The 27,576-nt window shown below is 34.9% G+C and overlaps 1 protein-coding gene across 1 annotated transcript in view; it reads left to right on the forward strand.

Annotated features, from left to right (window-relative positions):
- Positions 1-22,478, forward strand: part of Surf4 (Surfeit locus protein 4) — a 91,554-nt gene extending 69,076 nt beyond the window's left edge. Inside the window, exons 3-4 of the mRNA XM_090397218.1 lie at positions 6,358-6,401; positions 21,732-22,478. Coding sequence (XP_090253344.1) covers positions 6,358-6,401; positions 21,732-22,185 — 498 coding nt within the window. The 3' untranslated portion in view covers positions 22,186-22,478. The remainder of the gene's footprint in view (positions 1-6,357; positions 6,402-21,731) is intronic.
- The last annotated feature ends 5,098 nt before the right edge of the window (positions 22,479-27,576 follow it).

Raw genomic sequence — 27,576 nt, forward strand, 5'->3', positions numbered from 1 at the left:
AGAACATATGGTGCAGATATTTGAGTTCTGTGGTCAGAGCTGTATCGTTAGAACTAGAACAAATGGCTCTGGCTCTGTGTATAAGTTCTAACGATACAGCTCTGACTACAGAACTCAAATATCTGCACTATGTTCTTAGCCAATGGCTACAATTCCTACAAAATAGATAAAATACTGCATAGCCCCATTTCTCCTCTCTCCCCTAATACACAGGAATACAACATGAACATCTATATTCCCTATGTCAGAGGTACATCAGAAAAGATAGCCAAAGTACTGATGAAACATTGCCTTCACTCCACTTTCAAACCTCATGTCAAACTAGCAACTCTGATCTTGCTCGCCTAAGGAAAAACTTCACCCTTTAGCATGCCTAGGAGTATATGAAGTCCCCTGTGACTGTGACTTGGCCTACTATGGGCAAACAGGAAGATCATTTAACATCCTTCTGGAAGAACATAAAAAATACATTCGCTACTATTACTGTGGCATGTCAGGACTGCCAGACCATGCTTTGGACACTCCTTCACACAGGATTAGATGGAAGAAAATGAATGTGCTATTTAGGAGTCGTTAGAGATCTGAAAAATTATTTTTTGAGTCAGCAATGGCTTTGAAGAATTCTTCCAACCTTAACAAATATGGTGCATTAATTTTCCAAAAATTTGGGAGACTGTCATCCTCAGAGCAACTCACACATAGCTGTAATGTTTTTTTTTTTTTTTTTTTTTTTTTCCATTAGAAGATGCCAAAATAGGATTCTAGATCTTTTGTCCATTGCAATTGTATTGTTTCACTTACTGTCGCATGTACAAGTGTGTTGTGCTCTGACGATGCTGATTTGAAATTCAGTGAAATATAGGCAGTTAAAAAAAATCTCTTGATAAAATTGTTTGGTGGTGTTAATACTGTTTTAACAATTAAGTCATTTTTATGTTAGTAATGTTATTGATAGGTATGGAATTTTGAATAAAGATAATTACACCTCCAGATTTGTTATAATTTCTACATTGATAATAATTTTTAAATCCACTTAAATAGTACAAATCAATTTCTTTCGTCTTTAATCCAGATTTTTTTTAATATCAGAACATCTAGCCGATAGTTTATATTGTCTAGTAATATGTGCTAATTTATCTCGAATACTTCTTATATTTATATGCAAAATATTCAAAGTACTTACAGTGTCTGAGGATAAAAATTTCTTAATTCTACTGAATCGTAACATATTACACATTTATGAAAAGTGACATCACAGTTGTTATTCTCATCTACCATTGTTGTTTGTGAGTCAGTTATTGATCTCGCTATTTTCTTGGAGTTTGCACAAGTCTTCTTTGCATCTGATTCATCATATTTTTGATGTATCGTCTCTTCTCATGGAGAGTTTGCTCTGTTTGACTGAGAGATATTTGTAGTGTACTACTTCTTTACATTTCTTGGCAGTAAATAGTAGATGTTTTAGGTTTCCAGTCAGGTGCTCATTTAGATATATTTTGCTATCTTTAAAATTGTCACATATATCAGTTGTGCTTAGTCTATATTTGATATTTTTGTTTCCATCCAGCCATTTGTCTCTGATTGCTTTACTTTTAAATTTTATTATAGGTATTGCTCTGTTTTTCTGCCAACTAGGAACACGATGCATAGCTTCAATATAATCTTCATTATAGTTGATCTCGATTTTATGTGCAAATTTTCTTTGCTATTTCATTCATCTTTTCATGTAGTTCATGAGGAACACCAACATTTTCTAGATTTGAGCTAATTGCCTATTGATTCAGGTCATCCACTGTTTTGTGAATTTTTTTAAGCTCCCTACAAAGTCCCATATTTATGTTTTCTAGTTCAGAGTTCTTTATTCCTTAACTTCTTGTGTCAGGCTAACATTGATAGCCAGAAAGTCATATATTTTGTTCGGGATATATTCTGTTGAACTTCTTACATTGTTGATGTCCTTTTTTAATTCTTTCATTATCCCCATTAAATCTGTTACACTTGTATTGTCCATGTTAGTAATATCTGGAATGCATGGGTCATCACTCCCTGGGAGAAGTTGCGGGCAGTCATTGGCTAGCACTGGAATGGCATCCGTCATGGAACGAAGAGTTGGAACACTGATCAGGTCTTTGTTATTTGCCGAATTCGCATGAAGTGCATTTCCAGTTTTGTTTCCTATCTTTGGAGAGCTTTTAAAATTGGCTTTCACTGAGACCAGCAACAATAAAAATGATAACTACTTTTACATTTATCTGCACACTTCATAACAGAAGTGATGTCAATACATGTCTCTTCACAAACTTTGCAGTGGACTGCCATTATGCTCAAGTTTAGTGCTAAAGTTAATCCTATTTTTTGTTTTAGGTATACTAGTCCAATGGTGACCATTTAATAACAGTTGGTTGAATAGGCAATTTTTTTAAAACTACTTACAGTATTTAACTTTCATAAAGTTAAACATTACATTACCTGGTAGGGCATGTTACAGGCTGCACTTCAGGAATTACTATAATACATTTTTTTTAATAAGATACTAATTTAAAACTTTGTTTACTACGGATTACTATTTCACACAAGATTCAGGGCAACATTCAGTGCCCAACCATTTAATATCACAACCATTCAAATATATGCGCCCACTGCAGAGAGTGCAGATGAAAACATTGAGAGATTTTAGATCTACAACTAATAATTGATGAGGTGCCGAAGCAGGATATACTCATCATTGGAGGAGACTGGAATGCAAAGATTGGCAAAAAATAACACAGGATGGGAAAAGGTAATGGGAAAATTTGGATATGGAGAAAGAAATGAACGTGGAGAGACATGCTTCTGGAATTTGCCTCGGATAACAACCAGATGATTTGCAATACCAAATTCCAACAAAAAGATTGTCGTAAATGGATGTGGTGCTCCTTCGATGGCAAACATAGGAATATGATTGACCTGATATTAATAGACCAGAAATGGAGAACCTCAGTTCAACATTGCAGATCATTCTAAGGAGCTGATATTGATTCGGACCACAGCTTAGTGATTGTGAATATAAGACTAAAACTGAAACAGAAGTACAAAGGAAAGTTCCAAAAAGCTAGAGACATCTCAAAACTAAATGAAGACAGGCTAAGAACAGCATATCAGAACATATTGGAAACTAAGCTTAAGACCCCAAGTGAAAAACAAAATATAAATACAAAAGCAGAATGATTGACTACAATGCTAAAAAAAAGTAGTAGAGGAAGTAATTCCTGAAAGAGAAAAGATCGACAAGAAATGGATAACTCAGGAAACCCTAAAATTGGTACAAGAGAAAAGAGAACTGAAACTTAAAAGAGATAATTCAGAGGCAGCAGATGAGTTATACCGTCAAAAATGTAATGAAGTACGGAAAGCAGCAAGATCTGATAAAGCCAAATGGTTGGAGGACCAGTGCAAAGATATTGAACAGTACTATGGAGAACACAAAACTAGAAAGGTCTACAAACTTATAAGAAATATCAATAGGAAGTGACAAACAAGATCAGTAGCAGTCAAGGATGAAAATGGTAAAGTATTAATGGACAAGACAGAAATCATACACAGATGGACAAGATATTGCAGCGAACTATATAAAAATCAACTAAATGCTACTGCAACAGAAGTAATCAAAGAACTAAAAGCAATCTCTCCACCAGCAGAGATCTTTGAAAATGACATCTTGGAAGAGGAGGTGAATAAGGCTATAAGTCCTGGAGATGACAACATAATAGGCGAGATGCTAAAATATGGGGGAGAATCAGTTGTAAAAGAAATGCATAAGCTGTGTAATGAAATATGGAGATCAGGGTATGCCCCCAAAGAGTGGAAAAAATCGATCTTGGTTGTTCTTCATAAGAAAGGCAGTGCTTTAGAATACACCAATTACAGAACTATTGCATTAATGAGTCATCTTGGCAATGTGCTGATGAAAATACTAACAGAACGCATTTGATGTAAATGCATATGGAGGCACATCTTCCTGATGAGCAAGCCGGATATCGACAAGATCGAAGTACAGTGCAACAAATACTCGCACTAAGACTAATAGCAGAGAAAGCTCGAAGAAAGAACAAAAATATATATTGCTGTTTCGTGGACTTCCAAAAAGCATTTGATAATATTGACCAAAACATAACATAGGCTGTTTTGAAATCCTATGGTGTGGACAATAAATTGATCTGCCTGCTGAAAGATTTAAACAGCCAAGCACAAGCAAAAATCAGAATAGCAGGTGAGACTAGAGATTGGTTTGCCACAAGTCAAGGCACAAGACAAGGGGACCCAATATCACCAATCATCTTCATCACACATCTAGGAAGAACACTAGATAAGATTAAAGAACAAGGTGGAGGCATTTCAATAAATGGCATGAGAATAAACTACCTCTGCTTTGCAGATGACATCTTCCTGATTGAAGAAGACACAGCAAGGCTGGAACAGACATTGCAAACATTATACACAGAAGGAAAAAGATATGGACTAAATATCAACTTTGAAAAAACTAAAACAATGATAGTCGGACAACAGGAATTACCGAACAGAGTTACGATAGACAGATTTCAACTGGAAAATGTGGAATACTTCACATATCTTGGATGCCACATGATGCATGACTTGAACCCCAAAAAAGAGATAAAAATTAGAATATCCAGAGCAACAACTATTTTAAAAGCCATGGACAAAATATGGAAGAGCCAAGCTATAAAGATGCAAACTAAACTGCACATTGTAGAAACCTGTATCTTCAGCAGCATGCTCTATGGATGTGAGGCATGGGTACTCCTAAGAGGAGTACCCATGCTTCACATGAAAGGAGGATATTGGCATTTGAGAGGAAGTGCTATAAAAAGATCTTGAGAATAAGCTGGATACAGAAAGTGAACAATGAGGAAATCTACAGACGAATACAACCAAAAGAAAACCTGATCCAGAAAATGATCAAAAGGAAACTACGTCTATTTGGCCATATATGTAGAATGAATGATGAGAGAAAATTAAAAACGTTGCTGTTTGGAATAATTGAAGGAAAGGAAGACCAAACAGAGAATGGGGCGATGACATCGTCAAATGGTGCAGAAACTCTATACACAAACTGAGTCATCTTGCACAAAATAGAATCATATCAAGATGGCAGCAGACACCTACGGGCACAGTGCCACCAAGCAGATTTTTGAATGTTATCTGCAATAGTGCGAGTTCTACAGTCAATTTTTGGCTATAGAAATCCCACTTCACCCAGTTCCCAGTTTGTGACACTTGGGAACTTGTTCAAGAAGGGCCTAGAAAATGTTTCTCTAGTCAGCAACTAGAATAAAACCTGTAACAGTTTCTCCTGACATCCTAGCACCCAGAATGCAAATGCCATTTCTATAGGACTATACAGAATCACTTCTATTACGTAAATATGTAAAACTTGGATCAAAATTTGGTGGGAATTAACATTTCCCCTAAATTTTGCTGGCTCGTGTGCGCTGATGTAATATTTCTCGTATTAATGGTACCCTCTTTTCATTTATTGTATGTCCAAAAATTGACAGTAAATTAGAAATACTGAAAACAAAATTTTGTGCTCACGGTTACTTTGGATGTGTGCTCCCATTTTGATTGGTGTGTGCATGCAAATGCACACAGCATAGAAGGAACACTGGTGGGAATGAAAATACACACTGAATGCTCATTTCTTTTTGATGTTTATTGGATTGAGGAATATCTTATGGATTCACCTGCTTTGCTCTGTCTCATGTATATACTTGTTTCTAATAAGCATTGTCAAGTTTCACTCATTTGAACTGGAAGGGAAAAAATGCTGTGCCTAAAATCATGATGATTTTAATGTCATGATAAAATAAACAATATCAGATTGAGCAAACACCCAACCACTTACTTGACAACTCAAGAATGAAGAAACTTGATTCTAGTTAATAAGATGAGTAACAAAATTTTTTGTTAATATTTTAATCTTTTTATGTAGAATTCTTGTTTGTTTAAGACATCTTTCCATGTTTATTAGTTTGAATAGTTGGATTACTACTTTCATTGTGTACTTAAATAAGTAAACAAGCATACACTCTTTTGAACATTTAGAATACTACAAAATTCATTTTAAAATTCATTTCATTCTAAAACAAATAAGTAAACTACATTCTCAAAAACATCACATACCTGCAGTTACAACAGATATCATGTTCTTGTTTGATGTAAATGATTGCTGTGATGGGTCTAGTTTATTACAAATAACTTTTTCTTATTGTTTTTAACTTCTATTCAAAATAATCTGATTGCAAATTTTTATAAGATTTTTGGTATCACTTATACCTCGTTCTTTTTCTCCTTTCCTAGACTTTTGCATATAGCATTTTATGGGATTTGCAGTTCCTCTTAAGGTAAGTTTTCATACAAAAATGAATTTTATATCTACAGATATATCAATATATGCATGATGTTGTATATGATATCCCAGAGAAAATGTTGACATTCTTTAAAGCTCAAACATCAGAAAGTGTTGAAATAGCATTGACATCTCTAAGTAAAATAAAATAAATGAATAAAATATTCAGTCCCCAACATATACACAAAGGTTTACAGAGAGAGAGATATTCAGGATATATCTGAATATGCTCTACTTTTAACACACAACAAAGACAGTCTATGTTGTGCATTCTTTTCTGTCAATATACCTTGAAGACTTTGCTTCCCCCTCCCTCTTCAATTTCTAGCAGTAATTTCATAAATTCAGTAAGAAATTGACTTGAATGATGAAAAGCACTATTAGTGCTGTTATACTTCAGCATTAATTTAAATTGCAAGGAAAATTTCAGAATTTCAAGTACCAGTATGCTTGCTGAATTAAATAGAATCAAAAACAGGAATTTCAGTAAATAATTACAATTAGAACTGGAGTTTATTTTCAGAAACACCTTATGTATGTTATCAATTGCTATTTGGAACCTCCAGTTTTGTGGCATATACTGCATCTTTTACCACACTCCACAAGTCCATAGGTACTAGTTCTGAAATGGTTGGAATTTCATTAGGGTTCATCATCCTATCCAGAGTTGGGAAGCTTTATGTTGTGCCATTATCATTAAGTAAATATTGGTTATTTTTAAATTTTAAAATTAAACAAACAGAATTTTATTACTTCTTTATATTCCTCCTTGTTACAAAGGACCGGATTAGGGAAAGTAAAAGATCAGTTAACAACATTCAAAAATGACATTCATATGATTTGTTGGTTTTAAATGTCTGAAACAGCTGAATAGTACAGTATTAGAGTTCCAAGGTGAAAAAAAAATTATTATTTTTGCAATTCATTAATTACATAAATCAATAAAAATAAAATTATGAAGATTTGATTTGAATTATTTCCCATAACTTTGAAGAAATATGCATACAATTAGAACTATTGAGATTCGGATGGTATTTTAAAATTTTACTTGTTTTAAAGAACAATCAGACTTGAATCTATTCGAAAGCTTAATCTTGGTTTATTTAATTTTGCTGAAATCTGTGGCAAGGCCAAGCCACACATCAAATTTCAAGAATTTTATTTAATCCTGGTGTTTCTGGACCTTATAGAACAATCCATATGTTCAAAATAAAAAATACCAATCAACATGAACAAGGTACCTAATACACACTAGATAAGCATAAAGGTGGTAATTAATCCTTGGTAGATGGTAAAAAATTTATGGTTTGATGCATAGATTGAACTTGCGAAGAGCCTGCACTACTTGTTCTGATATTTATTGTAGGGTACAGAGACTGATGTCAAATTGTAGTTTGATTGCTTGATGATATTTATCGATAATTCTTTATAGACCTGGTTATATCTATTAGCAGTCATGGTGTGTTTTATTTTTAATTCTACCAATATAAGGGAATCAGTTGAACAGATAGAGTGATCTAGATATATAATATTTTTAATAATGCTAGTCTTCTGTAATGGATGATGGTGTGTGGAGGAGAGATGCATGCATCTGCTAGTGAAGGAAGGATTTTAATAAATAAAAAACTGAATATTGCCTGTAGAGATGTGATTTATTAACTTGTCCAGTTCATGTTCAGTAATGAACTTCATTTCGAAGCACATGGCTTATTTTATCCAGAGAGTGTAAAATGATGTCATATGCCAAGCAAACTCAGTGCAAGACTGATGGAAAGTGATACTACTCAAGAGTTGACGTTCCTATTCCATGAAATAGACTCCCCCCCAAGGCTGGTGAGATAGGATTGGTTGTTGTGGTAACTTTGGTTTGTTGGTATAACTTATTCTGCCAGATTAAATAACTTGCATTTAATGGTAAATTTGAATAAGTTTGCAATATCTTCAAGGAAATCAGCATGTAAGAATTGATGAGAATTTTGAAGGTGATTTGTTGATGAATAGAGAAATGACATAAAAAGTTATTTAATTATTAAACATAGACCTTGAACTTTACATTTAAAATCAGTGCCAGTTTAATATAAATAATAGAGCAGCCAATGAGGTTTTGAAGAAGACAATATCCAAGAGAATCATTACAGTTAGTTATAGGCTGTGATGAATAATCTTTGTGCACCTTGGGAAGGCCATTGATGTGGAGGACAGGTATGATAAACCCAGAATTTATTAGTATGGATGTATCCCAAGATTTTATTTGGTTTAGTAATTTTTTAATGTAGAATCTCTTCTGACTATGCTGTATAAGATTTTTTTCTCAATTAAATATTGAGTTTATGCTATGTGGTATTCATTGTATGGCATTACCTTTATCATCTCTTGTAGTGAAAATGTTGCTGTGGTGTAAAGAATGGAGAGCTCATAGTTATCTCATATTCATAGAAAGTTTAACTTTGTATAGGACCTGGGCAACTTCAAGCCTTAGTTTGTTTATCATCTATTCACCATTCTTAAGTTCTTTTTCTTATGAAAAATTGTTCTTATTCTTCACACTGCCTTCCCTAGGAATTTTATCTTATTTTTTAATAACCTATATTAAAAAAATCTTAGAATTTTAGAGAAGTTGGAATTCTCCTACTCTACTTGATTCATGTGTGACTGACACATTCTCATTATTGAGTCTTTGTTACGTGTGTTTCATTTTGAAATGCTAACACATTTTGTAAGGAAATATAAAATAAAGTCTGCTAACTCCTTTTATTTCCCAAAGGGAGTACGACAGTCATACATAGCTGACCAAACACTGTCAATGATTTTTATTGGCATCAAGGGCAGAGGTAAGCCAGACAACTTCCTCCATCTTGTGTATCCTAAAAATATATATTATTGTCTGAAGTAACATGAGTTCTGTGGTCAATTTTCTTGGTTTCTGTGGTTAAAAACCATCATCATCAAATGACATGTACAATCAAGGGGTGTACAGGATATGATAGTACTACATGAAAAATTTACATCATTACTAACTTCCTATCTACAATTTTCCTCCAAATCAGTCTGTTACTTGTCAAGACTAACATTATCAGATCTTATATTTCTTTCATCTAAGGCGCTTTGTACCATATCAATTCACCTATATCTTGGTCTTCCTCTGGGTCATTTTCCTGCCAACCTGGTAGAAAACACTTATTTTGTTAATCTTACCTCGCCCATTCTGTTGACCATACCACCTGAGATTAGCTCTGCTAACGCATTCCTGGATGCTGACAATTTCAAGTTCTTTCCTAATATCCTCATTTTTAATATGATATTGGCATTGATGCCATCTGTTCACACCTCTAATCTTCCTCAGGATTCTCATATCTGTGGTCTCTAGTCTTTGGTCAATTGTTTTACTACTGACCCAGCTCTCAGATCCATAAGTTAAAACTGGTTTGAACACTGTCTTGTATACAGCTAATTTAGTGTTCTGACTAATTTCTCTCTTATTCCATATGAATTTATTCAATTGACTTCCTACCATACCAACTTTGTTGATTCTGTTGTCTATTTCCATATTTAATTTACCATCTTCACTAAAAATCATGCCTAAGTAGCTGAAATGTTTTACTTGTTCTATAGGTTCTCCATTTACAATGCAGTTGATATTTTCAATGCTTCTGCCTATTTTCTTTGTCTTTGTCTTTTTAATGCTGACCTTCATACCATATCTATTACAACAGTTATTCAATTTAGTCAGGGAATCTTGTAAACTTGTAGCAGATTTATTTAGAAATACAGGGTTAGCCTAAAAGAAATAGACAGTTTAAACGCTTTATAAATTGAAATTTGTTTGTTACATCAGAAAGCATTTAGTACTGTTGTATAGAAAAAGTCCTCAAGTTTATGATCTCTGCTTTTCGCTTGTCTTCGTGACGTCAGCATCACGTGAACGTCCATGACGTAAGTCGAGCGGGTGGAGAAGGCTTTCTGCGTGATTGAATTTGCAAAAACAAATTCTGTTACTGTCATGCAGCATTGTTTTACAACACGGTATGGTAAACCACCACCCACAAAGCAGTCAGTCTACGATTGCAGCAAGAAATTTAAGGAAACTAGTTGTCTGTGCAAGGGGAAAAGTTCTGGGAGACCACCTGTATCCGAGGAAACAGTGACTTGTGTTCGTGAGACTTTCACGTGCAAGTTTAGAACTTCAAGTTCCACAAAATACTCTGTGGAATATCTTGCGTAAACATTTACGAATGTTTCCTTACCGGTGGCAATTATTGCAGAACCTCAGTGAAAATGACAAAATCCTCCTTCACTCATTCTGTATGGATATGCAGCGACGGAGTGAAGTAAGTGATGATTTCTTTGACCGGCTAATTTTCGGTGATGAATCAACTTTCCACATTAGCGGTACAGTGAACAAACGCAACGTTCGTATATGGGGAACCGAAAACCCGAGAGCTGTAGTGGAGCATGTGAGGGATTCACCCAAAGCGAACGTTTTTTTGCTGTATCCCGTAAAAATTCGTATAGACCATTCTTTTTCCAGGAAAAAACAGTGCGTGGAATAACACCTAGACATGTTATGCGAGTGGCTGATGCCTCAACTACAAGAAGACGATCACAATTTCATAGTTCTCCAAGATGGTGCTCCGCCGCACTGGCACCTTGAAGTTAGAAATTACCTGGATGAAAATTTGCCTTGCCATTGAATTGGACGTTCAACCGTCCAGAACATGGCTCTTACATGTTGGCCACCAAGAAGTCCGGATTCAACACCCTGTGACTACTTCTTATGGGGGTACATAAAGGACAGAGTTTTTGTTCCTCCCCTCCCTACAAGTGTGGATGATCTTAAACAACGCATCACAGTAGCTGCTGCGACTGTTGACATGGACATGCTGAGAAGTGTTTGCGAAGAACTGGACTATCGCATTGATATTTGTTGTGTTACAAAAGGGTCACACAGAACACTTGTAAATTACCCATGTAAACTTCAGGATGTACTCTTCAAACCATGTAAGTATTTCAGCCATGCTATTAAAACTCTTTCTGTAAAACTTTGAAAGTGCCTATTTCTTTTAGGCTAACCCTGTATAACATCGTCCGCATAAAGCAAAGAGCTGAGATTAACCTCTCCAATTTTGATATCATGTTTAATACCACTTTCCTTCATAATGTGATCCATATAGATAATGAATAATAGAGGGGATAATGTACATCCTTGTCTCACACCAGATTTAACATTAAACCATCTTTCTGTACTTCCTTCAATTCTAACTGCTGACTTACAACTCAAATAAAGACTGAGTATTGCTTGATATAATGCCCCATTGACACCATATGACTGCAGCGTATAGAATAGCTTCTCTCTTGGCACCTTGTCATATGCCTTTTCCAGATCAACAAAACTTAAATATGGATCTTTGTTTATTCCCATGCTTTCTCAACAGTTTGTCGTAAAGTGTAGATCTGATCCTGACAGCCTCTATTTGGCCTGAATCCAGCTTGTTCTTCACCAAGCTTTTCTTCTGCAATTCTTCTCATCTGTTTCTCAAGTATACTTGCATGGATCTTGCCAGGAACATTCAGTGGGGAAATACCTCTGTAATTCTCACATTCAGTTTTATTTCCCTTTTTATACATGAGTACTATTAGTGCTCTGCTCCAATGATCGGGAATTCGTCCCTCTGTCCAGGCTTTCTGAACTATACAGTGCAGCCACTGTAAGACTTTTATACCACCATACTTCAGCATTTCTGGTCGAATATCATCTACTCCTGCTGCCTTTCCACATTTCAAGCCTTTGATGGCTTTTTCTACTTCAAGTATGGATATGTATTCCTGACTGCATGCCTGGTCAATGTTTTTATCACTGCTGTCATCACTGCTTGTTTCATTTAGCAGTTTTTCAAAGTAATTACTCCATACTTCAAGGATATCTTTTTCTCTTGTTTTCATGTCATCTTTATCATCTCTAACTGCTTTTACAGCACTCTTTCCTCCATTTCTAAGCTTCTTCAACAACTTCCAGAATATCTTACTACCTTCTTGATATTTATTTTCTATTTTCTTGCCATAGTCCTCCCAAAACTTTTGTTTAGCTAGTTTTACACAGTGTTTTGCTTTCTTACATTTGTCTGTATTCTCTAAGAGCAAAAGCTGACTTATTTGCTAGGAACTTTTGATATTTTTTTTTTTTCTTTTCCTTCACTGCCTCTTTAACTTCCTGTGTCCACCATGGAGTTCTGATTTTTCTATCCTTGCAGACAACCTCACCACATGCCTCTCTGGCTGAATCAGTCAGAGTTTTCTTCAAGGCTTGCCACTGAATCTCCAAGGTTTGGTTCCTGTTTTCAAACTCTTTCATTTTTTCTTCAATAATCTTTGTGTATTTTAGAGTACAGTTCACATCTGAGAGCTGCTGAACTTTTATTTGCTTTAAAACTTTCTTACATCATTCTTTTCAATATGAAATTCAATTTTATGCTGCTCAAGACTAAATAATGATCGCTTTCAATTTGAAATTCTCTGTACACTCTGGTGTCATGCACAAAGGAGAAAACATCACTATCAACAATAAAATAGTCAGTGAGAGTGTGATTTTCTTTCTTGACTACTTGTATAAGAAACTATAACACATTTAAGCAATGTTAGTCAAGTGGGTAATATTTATTATTATTAGTTTCACCGATTTTTGCTATCAGCATCTTAAGGAATATAATTGGTAAGCGATATGAAGGTAACAGACTAGGTATTAACTGGCAGTTCTAATTCATGCAAAATTAGTACAGTGCGATACAATGTGCATGTCGCGTGAACATCATCATCAAATTCCTGCCATGTACCCTCAAGGGGTGTACAGGATATGATAGTACTACATGAAAAAAATTACATCATTACTAACTTCCTATCTACAATTTTCCTGCAAATCGGTCTGTTACTTGTCAAGACTCCAACATTATCAGATCTTATATTACTATCGTCTAAGGCACTTTGTACTCTATCAATCCACCTATAATCTTGGTCTTCCTCTGGGTCGTTTTCCTGCCAACCTAGCAGAGAACACTTGTTTTGCTAATCTTTCTTCGCCCATTCTGTTTAAGTGACCATACCACCTGAGATTAGCTCTGCTAACGCATTCCTGGTTGCTGACAATTTCAAGTTCTTTCCTAATATCCTCATTTTTAATATGATATTGGCATTGATGCCATCTGTTCACACCTCTAATCTTTCTCAGGACTCTCATATCTGCGGTCTCTAGTCTTTGGTCAAGTGTTTTACTTCTGACCCAGCTCTCAGATCCATAAGTTAAAACTGGTTTGAACACTATCTTGTATACAGCTAATTTAGTGTTCTGACTAATTTCTCTCTTATTCCATATGAATTTATTCAATTGACTTCCTACCATACCAGCTTTGCTGATTCTGTTGTCTATTTCTATATTTACTTTACCATCTTCAGTAAAAATCATGCCTAAGTAGTTGAAATGTTTCACTTGTTCCACAGGTTCTCCATTCACAACACAGTTGACATTTTCAATGATTCTGCCTATTTTCATTGTCTTTGTCTTTTTATTGCTGACCTTGATACCCATATCTATTACAACAGCTATTCAATTTAGTCAGAGAATCTTGCCGACTTGTAGCGGATTTATTTAGAAGTATAACATCATCTGCATAAAGCAAAGAGCTGACATTAACATCTCCAATTTTGATATCATGTTTAATACCACATTCCTTCATAATGTGATCCATATAGATAATGAATAACAGAGTGCATAATGTGCATCCTTGTCTCACACCAGAATTAACATTAAACCATCTTCCTGTACTTCCTTCAATTCTTACTGCTGACTTACAACTCAAATAAAGACTATAACATTACTTTCCAATTTTTACTCAATACATATGCCATGCAGTAATATCAAAAAAAAAAAAAAAAAAAATTGTTAAAGAAGTCTCGGGAACATGATTTATTTGTTACGAGACATAATGTAATTGGTGTGAAGAGACCTCAATAAAGGTCGAAACTAGTCTTGGTTGTGGCCCTTCCCCTAATGCATAACATTAGACATATCTGCAAAGAGATGTGTTTTGCATTATGGGAGATACTGAGATAGGAGTGTTGGTAGCTTGCTCCACCTTTGCAAGGAGTGTCCTGGTGTTGTACCACCTTACCCCAGTCCTGAAGATACTTTCAGGCCCAAACTTTGTTTGCTCACACTTGGATAAAGGATTAAACTAAATTTATTATCATTTCTTTGATGTTTAGTGATCTAATTGAAGTTTTCCAAATTTCTGGTAGCATTAGACCTTGATTCTTATTTAGGTTTCCTGTTGAACGGGCAGCCATAGCAGCCTCCTTGAAGGTTCTGGAATTGTAGTTCTCTTCTATATAGGGCATATGACTCTTATCCCACTCAATAAGATGGTTGGTAGAGGTAAAGTGGGAAGAAAGGGCTGAGATATCCTGTCTGTTGTTTCTAACATAGCCTACGTGCTCCTTCTGTCATGTTTCGAAGCTTCTAGTGGTCTGACCAATGTAATTAACACCACAGGAACAAGGTATATTATATACTCCAGAGTACTTGTAGAATGAATGAGGGTCTTTCAGTGATCCAAATAAAATTTGAAAATTTGAAAATTTCCAAATAGTATTGACCGGCTTGAATGCTACTCTAATATTGTGTGGTTTTAGAAGGATAGCCAATTTTTTGGAAATGCTGCTGACAAATGGAATAGTTATAGTACTGATGTATTGGGTGTCATCACGTCTTTGTGGTATATCCGAAAAGAGAATCTTGTTGCAGAGTCTTTTAGGATAACCATTTAAGGATAGCTCTCTCTGGATATTGTAGTTAATTCTTCTTGTAAGTCATCTTGGTCTGTGGTGTACTGTATAGCTCTTTTCTTAAGCATATGAATAATGCTAAGTTTCTGGGATATATGATGTGACGATTTGAAATGGAGGTAACGTCCAGTATTCGTAAGTTTTCTATACACAGACAGGTTGATACTGTTATTGGTTTGTTTCTTTATTAAGATGTCTAGTAATGGAAGTTTTTCATATTTTTCAATTTCTAATGTGAATTTGGTATGGTGGAAACTTGATTTGGTTGAGATAATCCATTAGTTCTTCTTTCTTATGATTCCAAATGATTAAGATGTCATCTACATATCTGTACCAAGTTTTAGGTTTTGGGGTAATTTGAGATAAGATTTTATCTTCTAGGTCTTCCATGAATAAGTCAGCAAGCACAGGAAGGAGAGAGGGGGCTACCATGGCTAATCCAATAAGTTGTTTGTAGAGGTTTTTTTGTCAAACGAAATAGTTCGAAGTTAAACAATGATTGAACAATGTAGTGATAGTCAATGAGACTTTTCTTATTCCTTTCGTCTTCTCTCCATGTGAATTTGTGCACATTTTTATGTTGGAATATTGTTAGTAATAATCAGTCCATGTCCTGTGCAGAAATCCAACAAGTATTTGCCATTATTATTAGCTTTGCTCTTTTTTTTCCAAATTTTCTCAAAATATTTCTCTATGTCTGACACTCATTTCCTACTCTGCTATTTAGATACCAACAAGGACCAACTTTTCATTTTTTCATTGTGGCAGTTGCTTTCTCTAAAGCTTCAAAAAATTCCTCCACTTCCTCCTTAGTAGAACCTTCTGTGGGACCATAGGCACAAATAAGTCTCATTGTCCAGTTCCCTATTCTGATATTTACCTACATCGCTCTACTTGAAATTGCCTGCCATTCAAGAAGATTTGCCTCGTATTTAGTGTTGAATACTATGACCTCCTTCTTTTCCTTGATTGTCATTGCCAAAATGTAACATTTTGTATTTATTGCTCAGAAAATCTCACCAGTTTTTGTATTTTTTGTTTCAGTCACCCCTGTTATGTCGATCTCACACTTATCCAATTCCTCGGCTAGCTCCATTTCTTTACTATTCAGGCTTTTTATGTTGATGGTACCAATCTTCAGCTCTTGTGATATTGAGTTGGGGTGTGTTTTAGGATTTGTACCAGTAGCTGATTTTTCGCTGTTTGCCCTGGTTCCCTGGCAAAATCAACAGGAGGCCTTGTTTAACTGGCAATGCCCCAGCTGGCATGAAATTCTGTCATGTTGTTCCATCATTTAATATTGTGGTTTAAGCCAATAAGAATACAATTTGGTCAGCTAATTCCCAATTTTCCAGCCCATCTTCATTTGTTCAGTATCCAGGTAGATACCTAACAGGGTGCATCATGAAAGGGCGAGGATTGGACATAGTTAAGAGGCCCTGGTCAGTTCTCTGCATTTCTTTAAAGGCTATGTGGGGCGGGGGGGTGGAGGAGTTTCCTCACAGTTATACAGCTTTGACTCTTCTTCTTCAAGTGTCATCTCCTAGAAGGACGTTGGCAACCATGTCACGGAACGTTTTTCTTTCTTTTTGCTGCTCTGGAACATTTATGGTAATTCAAGCGAGTCCAGTCCTTAATGTCTTCGAACCACATTCTCCTGGGTCTACCTCTCCCTCTTTTTCTATCCAATTTCCCTTCTAATATTAATTTCTGAATGCCTTCTTGTCTAGTTAGGTGTCCAAAATATTTAAGTTTTCGCTCTTTAATTATTTTCATTAATGTTGTTTTCATTTTTGCTTTCTTTAAAACATCTTTGTTTTTCATTTTCTCTGTCCATGGTATTTTCAACATTCTTCTGATGGTCCACATTTCGAAAGCTTCTAATTTTTTCTCTGCTTCTTTGTTTAGAGTCCAAGTTTCGCTGTCGTAGAGAAGGCTTGACCAGATATAGCATTTTATTAATCTTTTTCTTGTGTCTATATTAATGTCTCTGGATGTTAGAACAGTTTTCATATCAGTAAAGGCTTTTCTTGCTATCTCTATTCTTCTTTTTATTTCTTTAAGGGATTTCCTCTGTCTGTAAACATTTTTCCCAAATATATAAAAGACTGAACCTGTTCAATTTTCTTTTGGTTAACAGTTATGTTCAGTTTCTTATTTATTGGTTCTTTTGATATAATCATGCACTTTGTTTTCTTTAGGTTAATAATTAGTCCCATGTCTAAGCTTCTGTTGTAAATTTCTGTGATTTAGTTTTGAAGATCACCTTCAGATTCAGCTATAAGAACTGTGTCACCTGCATAACTGAAGTTGTTGTTCCTACCTCCGACTTTTGCACCCTTCAGTTCTGAAATATTTTCAAAAACTTGCTCACCATATATATTGTACAGTAAGGGTGATAAGACACATCCTTGCCTTACTCCTTTTTTGATTTCAAAGTTGCCAGAACATGTATTTTTATATCTTATTGAGGCCATTTGATTCCAGTCTATATTCGTAATTATACGTAGATCTTTTCCTTTTAATCCATTATTCTGTAGGATATGTATTAATTTTTATGATAAATTTAGTTTAATCCTTTATCCAAGTGTGAGCAAACAAAGTTTGCACCTGAAACTATCTTCAGGACGGGGGTAAGGTGGTACAACACCAGGGTGGCCCTTCCCTTAATGCATAACATTAGACATATCTGCAAGGAGATGTTTTGCATTATAGGAGATACTGAGACAGAAGTGCTGGTATCTTCCTCCACCTTTGCAATGAGTTGCCCTGCTGTTGTACTACCTTACCCCAGTCCTGAAGATACTTTCAGGTGCAAACTTTGTTTGCTCACACTTGGATAAAGGATTAAACTAAATTTATTATACTCTGACCAAGTGAAAAATAAACTTTCAACATCTTTCTCTAAATCCAGAGTAATTTATTAAAAAAGGGTGGCACACCATTTGGCAACTCTTATAGGTAGAGATGACCTGCTAATGCTTCTGCCTCATATCTCAACTTGGGCCTGGCTCCCACTGAAGAGACCTCAATAAAGGTCGAAACTAGTCTGGGTTGCGGCCCTTCCCTTAATGCATAACATTAGACATATCCGCAAGGAGATGTGTTTTGCATTATAGGAGATACTGAGACGGGAGTGTTGGTAGCTTGCTCTGCCCTTGCAACGAGTTGCCCTGGTGTTGTACCACCTTACCCCAGTCCTGAAGATACTTTCAGGTGCAAACTTTGTTTGCTCACACTTGGATAAAGGATTAAACTAAATTTATTATACTCTACCAAGTGAAAAATGAACTTTCAACATGTATTAATTTCTTGTGATCTATTGAATCAAATGCTTTGGTGTAATCAATAAAACAAAGATATATGCTATTCTGGTTGTCAAGGCTTCTTTCACATAATGTTTTCAAATTGAAGATTCCTTCTCATGTACCTTTTGTCTTTTTGAAAACCTGATTGAGCGTCTTCTATTTCTACTGATGAAGTGCCTTTTATTCTTTCTAGGATTATTCTCAGTAGTAATTTTGTAACATGGCTTATTAAACTTATTAGTCTATATTCTGTACATTCAAAAGTTCTTGGAATTTTGGGAATAGTGACAAAAATGGATTTCCTTAGATCATCAGGGATGTATCCTGTATCATAGATGTTATTAAAAATAACCTTTAGGTCATTAAGTGTGTTTTCATTTACTTTCTTTAACAATTCAATAGGGATCTGATCAGGGCCTGGTGTTTTATCTGTTTTCATTTGACTTAGAGCGTATTCTATTTCTTCATATGTAATTGGTTCACCATCCATATTTTGTATATCTGGTGCATCTGTGCAATCAGAGTCAAACAGTTCTTTTCCATATTCTTTCCATCTTTTTATGATATCTTGTGTCTCTAGTAGCATTTTTCCATTTTGATCTTTTATACAAGGATTATGGTTGAAAAATTTCTTTTTATTTGTCAGGGCTTGGATTGATTTATGCATTTCTTTACTATTGTGTTTCTTGTCCAGTTCCTCTATTTCTTTACATTTTTCATTTAGCTTTCCTGCATTCATTTTTTATAATTTTACTGAGTATTCTATACTGTTGTGTATTTTTCTTTTTTCGTCTTTCATTCATAAGTTCTAGTATTGATTCAGTCATCTAGGGTTTTTTCTTATTGTATTTAATTTTTGGGATAACCTTGTTAGCTGTCCTATATATTGCACTTCTAAAATTTGACCACCTGTTTTCAATTTCCTCTGTGTTACAAAGTATATTGTCGTCTTCTGTTTTATATTCTACATGATCTAATTTCTTCCTAATTTCTGAGTTAAACACCATTATGTTGTCAGGTATATTCAGAGCTGCACTTTGGATGTTGAAAGAAAGTATTCATTATGTGCAAGTTGTTTTGAATGCAGAATTGTATCAATCTCTCACCTCTTTCATTTCTGTCGCCTAGTCCAAATTTTCCAACAACTGGATTTTCTTCCCCTTCTCCAACCTTTGCATTCCAGTCACCCATCACTATGAGTATTTCATTTGATTTTACATATTCTATAGATTTTTGTAAGTTATTATAAAAATCTTCTATTTCTTCATCATTGTGAGTCATCGTAGGGGCATAAACCTGGATAATTATGATGTTAAAAGGCTTTGCAGCTAATTTAATAAGTATTATTCTTTCATTTATGGGCCACAGCCCCATTACAGATTTAAAGATGTCTTTCTTAATCATGAAACCCACTCCATATTCATGCTTCTCTCCACCAAAATTTAAGCACCCCATAATTATTGGTATTTACATGTTTATAATTTCCAACTGCTGTTATTGAAACAAGAATACTCCACAACAAATACTTATTAGGAAATTGCTGTTTATTCTAACATATTACTAGTATATATAATATGTCCTAAAAATAATTTGATTGTATACAAAATAAAAAATCTATCTGCTTCTGTCCCCTACTTCTAAGTTTTAAGGAATATTATTTAGCCTTGGGGTCTTCATAGTACCTGACGATATCAGAGCACCCCTGACTTAATCTTTAGTATTGTCAGTTAATAATATACAAAAATCCCTCACTTTACACAGTTAATGTATCCTATAAAAACTCCATAGTAAGTAAAAATGTATTAATTGAATTAAAATTTTTACCAAATTTTTAAAATACATTTGTTTTTACTGCCACTATAGCTATAAAGGATAATAAAATGTTTGAAACAATTGAAAGTTGATTAAATACTGCATAATATATATTCATAATTACACATACAAGTGTATTTAAGAGAATATGATTTTCCTGAGAAATGCGTATATTTAAATGAGGTACTTGGCACTGGCTTTTCTTTCTTTTTGTGTGTGTACATCTCATGGTTAAGAGCTCATAGCACTGTCTACATTCAGAAAGGCTTGCAGAATATGATTGCAGACAGATTTCTTTCTCCCTCCCATCATAACATGATTTTGGTGGTAGCACTTGCCACTATTTATCCTTGCCCCTGGTAAATATGTTAGTTATTGTTGTTTTTGATTTCAGATGCTTGGTTGTAAAGTCTAATGACAAGACAAGTGCTCCATTTGTGATTTCTATAGTGGTTTTTTCTTTTTAAAAATGGTCATCAACAAAAAAGTGATTCTTCTAGTGTGCAGAGAAGAAAGAGAATTGAATTAAGATGAAAGTGAAAATAATATATAGTAATTTTTGACTTCCGATGGAATCTTCAGAACAGAATCTCATCATGAGTCAAGGATTATATGTATGCCATCACAATATATATAATTTCAGCTGATACAAAAAATAATTTGATTAGCTAATTTTTAGTTTGCTAATCTGTCCTCATTTTCAACCATCCAAGTTGGAAAATTAATAATAGACATACTAGAGAATGTGAGGAGACTGTACATTCAGGTATAGGAAGAGGGTTGTTGATGTATTGAAAGAAGGGAATAAGTGAAAAAGCATTGTGGAACTCCAGCATTAGTTTAGCAAAGGTTGAGGATGAAGATTAGTCAACCATCACATATTTGCATCTAAACAGAAGGTTCTCTCCATTCTATATAGGCTGCATGCAGATGTCTCCTTCTAGTAACTTGACTTCTGCTATTAAGCAATCCTCTTGCATTCACTTTATATCCTATACAAATAGAATTTTGCTATTGCTAGACAGTCTTAGGTGGAGGCAGTTGCTGCTGTTTTTCCCAAACATTTAAAATCAGATAATAATTTCTCTTAATAATACATCATGCTTGCGGTCATTTGAACAAATATGGTTATGGGAATAAAAGTTATGGCAAAATATTCCCTCCCTTTATGGACAGTCTTCCTTAATTGATACTTATCATTGTATATACTTAATTTTCCTTCTTGTATTGCATTATAGAATAGAATAGAACACAAAATGCATTTATTTGTGCACATTTTCACTATGCACCTGAGTTAATATTCTTATTTTTATTTATTGTAAATGTTTGTTTATATTTCATTTGTAACTTTTCCTTTTTCTCTTCTTTTACAGAAACTTGTCATTAGTTGGGGCACTATTATTACTTTTAGCAGAGAGCAGAGTTGAAGGGAAAAGTCTGTTTGCTGGCATTCCTAATCTTGGAGATAACAAACCGAAGAATTATTTGCAGCTGACTGGTCGTATTCTTTTGGTGTTCATGTTCATGACAGTGCTTAGATTAGAGTTATCTTTTGTCCAGGTCATGCAGAATATTGTGGCTTCAGCCTTAATGGTCCTTGTTACAGTTGGGTTCAAGACAAAATTATCTGCTCTTGTTCTTGTTGCTTGGCTAGCCTGTCTTAACTTCTATAGTAATGCTTGGTGGAGTGTGCCCTCTTATAAACCGATGAGAGACTTTTTGAAATATGATTTTTTTCAGACCATGTCCGTTATTGGTGGCCTGTTGATGGTAGTGTCACTTGGACCTGGTGGCGTCAGTATGGATGAGCACAAGAAAAAGTGGTAAAATTTTTCATGAGTAACAGGATTGCCAGGATTAAAATCATGAAATACTTTAGAAACATCTGCATACTGCTGGTGGATGAAGATGCCCTAACATTTCCAGCTATAATAGAAATTAGTAATATTTCATGTTTTTTAATTTCTCAGTTGTTAATCATCTAAATCCACAAGCAGTTTGCAGTTATATGCTTTTTTCCCCCCCTCTGGTTATGACAGCAGTGTTTCATATAGCTTTGTTTCATGTATTGTGAACAAGTTTTAATTGTTATAAATTGGAGATTTATATCAACTTGATAATTATGTAAGATTATTATTATTTTGGTATAACTACATCACCAGAATATACAAATGTGCTCTCTGTAGAGCTTCTCATACACCAACATTTTAAGTTTTCTTGGGTGGGAGAGGAAGGGAAAACAAAAGAATTAAACCTAAGTTTTAAAAGAGGTATACCGTGAGTAGATATATCGATACAAAATAAATAATGGAAAAAACTCACGTAGAAAGATTATTTAATAGTATAAATTTCGCCTGTGTGTGTGTGTGTACTTAGGTGGCGCTTTTTGGAATTGTCAGTTAGTGTTTAATTTTGAGCTTAATGTACTGAAGATGCCTGTGACACACAGGCGAAAATTATACTATTAAATAATCTTTCTATGTGAGTTTTTTCCGTTATTTATTTTGTATAGAATTAAACCTGCATTGGTAGTCCTGTGTTTTCTGGTCATTTTAAAATCATATTTAGTTGTCAGCAGTGGGAATAAACTAGTTTATTGCCATTAACACCTGGATTAATTTTTTACTGCTTAAATTCAGTTGTCATTAATGCAAGAAAACTTTGGTTGTTTCTGCACAATAACTTGTCTTAACTTCTTGGAAAATAACTTATGTATATATTACTTTTAAGTCTACCTTAAACAATATATTTTGGATTTAAATAATAATAAAAAAAAAAAAGTGATGCAAAACAAAGATTAAAATTGTTTCTTATCATGCATAGAATCATCATGATTAATAATCAAAAATACATTGTTTTTCCAGGGATGCACTAATAAATGCATACTTTTGGTTTTCTAGTGTTATGATTTTTGACAAGTGATTTGCATTGTGTTCTGACCTGTTGAGTTAATAGATCAATTTCTGTCGGAAATGTAAATATCCCATAGTAATTATCTGGTAATTATCCCATAGTAAATTTATACATTTACTATGGGATAATTACCAGAAATAGTCACTCCCTGTGGAACACCTTTTCATGTTGTAGGGGGAAATCCCAGTGATGGTATTGGCCACTTTCATTCTTTCTGTTTTTCTTTGCTTTTCTTCCTGTATTCTTTACTCTACTTCTCCTGAGTCTTTCTTTTTTCTATCCTTTTTTCCAGCCCACCATCATCACTGGAATCCAATGGCATGTTTTGCCATGCAGTGTGATCTGTGGACATCCAAAAAAAGGGGGTATTCTGGTAGTCTTTCACTACTTTGGGCTCTGCTTTGACAAGACAGACAGTCTTGGATGGACTGGCCAGTATCATTTGTTTAGTCTCACTCCCATGGGCCATGGTCAAGCCCCCCAAGGCTTGCAGTGGTGCTGGTATAGCTTCCAGAGTACACTTGGCATTCCACTTCCAAGCACAGTCATTGCTTGCTGGTCAGTGGGTGTCCATAGTAGGTGGAGAGTCTGATACTGAACCAAAAGCCCCTTAAGCATGAATTCTTCATCCTGGAATGTTTTGGGGGACCCTGACAAGATCCTAACCAAGTACTGATGCCATAGATTCAGCATTTGGTAACAGAAATAAGAAGCAAAAGATATGTGAAATTAATACAAATTTACCGGTATTCCTGATCATTCACACAAGTGAAAACCCCAGTAATGAAAATGTTGCCCTTCTTTATTCAAAAGGGTTTAGAAGGAGTAGTAGGATCTCCCAAAAGTGTTAGTTCATTTGGCAGTTTCTGATTATGTTCTGTGATATGTAGCTGGCATGATATCCTTGTGGAATATCATGCCAGCTACATTCCAAGAAACTGCTGAGAGCAGTATCAATTGGTGGAATACCAATCACAGTATACCTCATAAAAACACTTAATTCTTGTAGAGGAGTGATATCAGAATGGGATCTCCTTGATGTTCCTGATGAAGAGATATGTTCAGTGGTTAAACATCAGGGAGTGACAGATGTGATGTGCATCCTGATAAGTAGGGATGGTCACTTAGTTCCAACCAGGAACATCTGTAAAAGCAAGGTATCTCAACTGCCCTATTGGAGCATACATCTCTAATCCACTAAGCTGCTTTAAATGCCAGAAATATGGGCATACCCAAACTGCCTGTCATAGCTCTACCACAATGTGGCAGTAAAGAGAATAATAAAACTTTGGTCTGAAAAAAAAAAAGCTAAATATGTCAACTGTCAGGGAGATCATCCAGCTTACTCCTGTGCCAGAAGTGGAAAGATATAAAAGAAATACAAAAAATTAAAACACAACAAAATATATCATATCAGGATGCGTAAAGGAACTTAGCCACCACTACACCTGTTCTGAGATCCTCTTATGCTGAGAAAGTGGCCACATAGAAAATGTGAACAGCGTCTCAAACACATGCGTGTATATTCCATCATTTGATAATTTCATCATATCTGAACTATATGATTGCGAGTGCTTCTCTATTGAGCGCATCAGTTGCATGACCACTCAGAGCAGTTGTTTTGGTCGGAGGAGCAAAAGTAGTCTAACCTTTAAAATGAAGAAAAGAACTTCCCACTTGGTACCTTTTGCAGTGCCAAAGATCCTGAGGTTGTGAGCAGCTGGAGGGAGGACGTTCTGTGTGAGCAAAATGACATGAGATTATGATCTGAAAGTACAGGTGACGTCTGTGGTCTAACTGGAAGGAAAACTGGTTTAAAAATAAATAAATAAATAAAAAATGAAAGGATTGGGAGAGTGGAATTGACAGTAATTTGGGTAGGTAGATATATGATTTAGCATTAGATTTGTCATACTGAGTCATTTTTTCTGTAATGGTGTTTTGCTATTTTGAGAGTCAAGTGTACTGTACATACAAAATATTAAGAAACATGAATAGGGTACATATCAGGAATTTGATGATGATGATGAGAGGTAAAATAAAAAGTTAATCTTGAAATGATCAGAAAACGAGCCTGACTTCCAAAACTTATGACAAGATAGCAAAAAAAATTAAAACTGATATACTGCAAACTACAAGAACAGAAGAAATAAAATTACGTGAAATGGAATAAGCAGTGTATCATGGAAACCCCTGTAGAAAGTGGAATTAATCATACAGCTTATTTCTATACTGAGGCAATATTTTTATGAGACAATTGTTAAAATTATGTGACTATCTGAGTATCAAAGGAAAATACCAGAAAGTTGGAGGTCACTATCTTTTCTGTATATGTCACACGTATATCATACGTATACATAACACGTATGCTTATAAGTGATAGTTTAATTTCAGAAAGTATAAAAGAATGTCTGTAATAAAAATACAAAGCCTAATATGCAGACAGTAAGCATTGTAAAGAAAAACTATCTTACAAAATGGATGGTCATGCATTCACTCAGCATTTATATTAAACATCCTAATAGAAAAGAATTATGAATTCAACATACAAGCAACATATAGCATAGATTACATGAAAATGTTGGTCATAAGAAATGAGCTGTGTATCATATTCAAGAAGTTAAACATATCCCAAATCAGCTGTTCACAACAACTAGCATATCAGAAATCAAACAGCCTTAAAAACCAACAAAGAAGAAAAATCATCATCATCAAATTCCTGCCATGTACCCTCAAGGGGTGTACAGGATATGATAGTACATGAAAAATTTACATCATTACTAACTTCCTATCTACAATTTTCCTCCAAATCAGTCTGTTACTTGTCAAGACTCCAACATTATCAGATCTTATATTTCTATCGTCTAAGGTATTTTGTACTCTATCAATCCACCTATATCTTGGTCTTCCTCTGGGTCGTTTTCTTGCCAACCTGGCAGAGAACACTTGTTTTGCTATTCTTTCCTCACCCATTCTGTTTAAGTTACCATACCACCTGAGATTAGCTCTGCTGCATTCCTGGATGCTGACAATGTCCAATTCTTTCCTAATATCCTTGTTTTTAATATGATATTGCCATTGATGCTATCTGTTCAATCCCCTAATCTTTCTCAAGACTCTCATACCTGCAGTCTCTAGTCTTTGGATCTGAGAACTGACTCAGCTCTCAGATCCATAAGTTAAAACTGGTTTGAACACTGTCTTGTATACAGCTAATTTAGTGTTCCGACTAATTTCTCTCTTATTCCATATGAATTTATTCAATTGACTTTGTATCATACCAGATTTGTAGATTCTGTTGTGTATTCCCATATTTAATTTACCATCTTCACTAAAAACCGTGCTTAATTAGCTGAAATGTTTAACTTGTTCCACAGGTTCTCCATTCACAATGCAGTTGACATTTTCAAAGATTCTCCCTATTTTCATTGTCTTTGTCTTTTTATTGCCGACCTTCATACCATATCTATTACAGCAGTTATTCAATTTAGTCAGGGAATCTTTCAGACTTGTAGCCGATTTATTTAGAAGTATAACATCGTCCGTTAAAGCAGAGAGCTGAGATTAACATCTCCAATTTTGATATTGTGTTTAATATAACTTTCCTTCATAATGTGATCCATATAGATAATGAATAATAGAAAGGATAATGTACATCCTTGTCTGATACCAGATTTAACATTAAACCACCTGCCTGTACTTCCTTCAGTTCTAACTGCTGACTTACAACTCAAATAAAGACTAAATATTGCTTGATATAATGCCCCATTGACACCATATAACTGTGCCGTATTGAATAGCTTCTCTCTTGGCACCTTGTCATATGCCTTTTCCAGATCAACAAAACTTAAATACGTATCTTTGTTATATTCCCATGATTTCTCAATTATTTGTTGTAAGGTGAAGATCTGATCCTGACAGCCTCTATTTGGTCTGCATCCAGCTTGTTCTTCACCAAGCTTTTCTTCCACAATTCTTTTCAACCGTTCCTCAAGTATACTTGCATACATCTTACCAGGAACACTCCGTAGGGAAATACCTCTGTAATTCTCGCATTCAGTTTCATTTCCCTTTTTATATATGGGTACTATGAGAGCTCTTCTCCAATCATCTGGAATTCGTCCCTCTGTCCAGGCCTTCTGAACTTATGCAGTGCAGCCACTGTAAGACTTTTATACCACCATACTTCAGCATTTCTGGTCGAATATCATCTACTCCTGCTGCCTTTCCACATTTCATGCCTTTGATGGCTTTTTCTATGCCTGTTGAGTGTTTTTTACCACTGCTTTCACTGCCTGTTTCATT

This window comes from Typopeltis vanoorti, chromosome 8 (genome assembly GCF_054136105.1).
Source record: "Typopeltis vanoorti isolate ZY-2024b chromosome 8, IOZ_Tvanoo_1.0, whole genome shotgun sequence".
Lineage (NCBI taxonomy): Eukaryota > Metazoa > Arthropoda > Arachnida > Uropygi > Thelyphonidae > Typopeltis > Typopeltis vanoorti.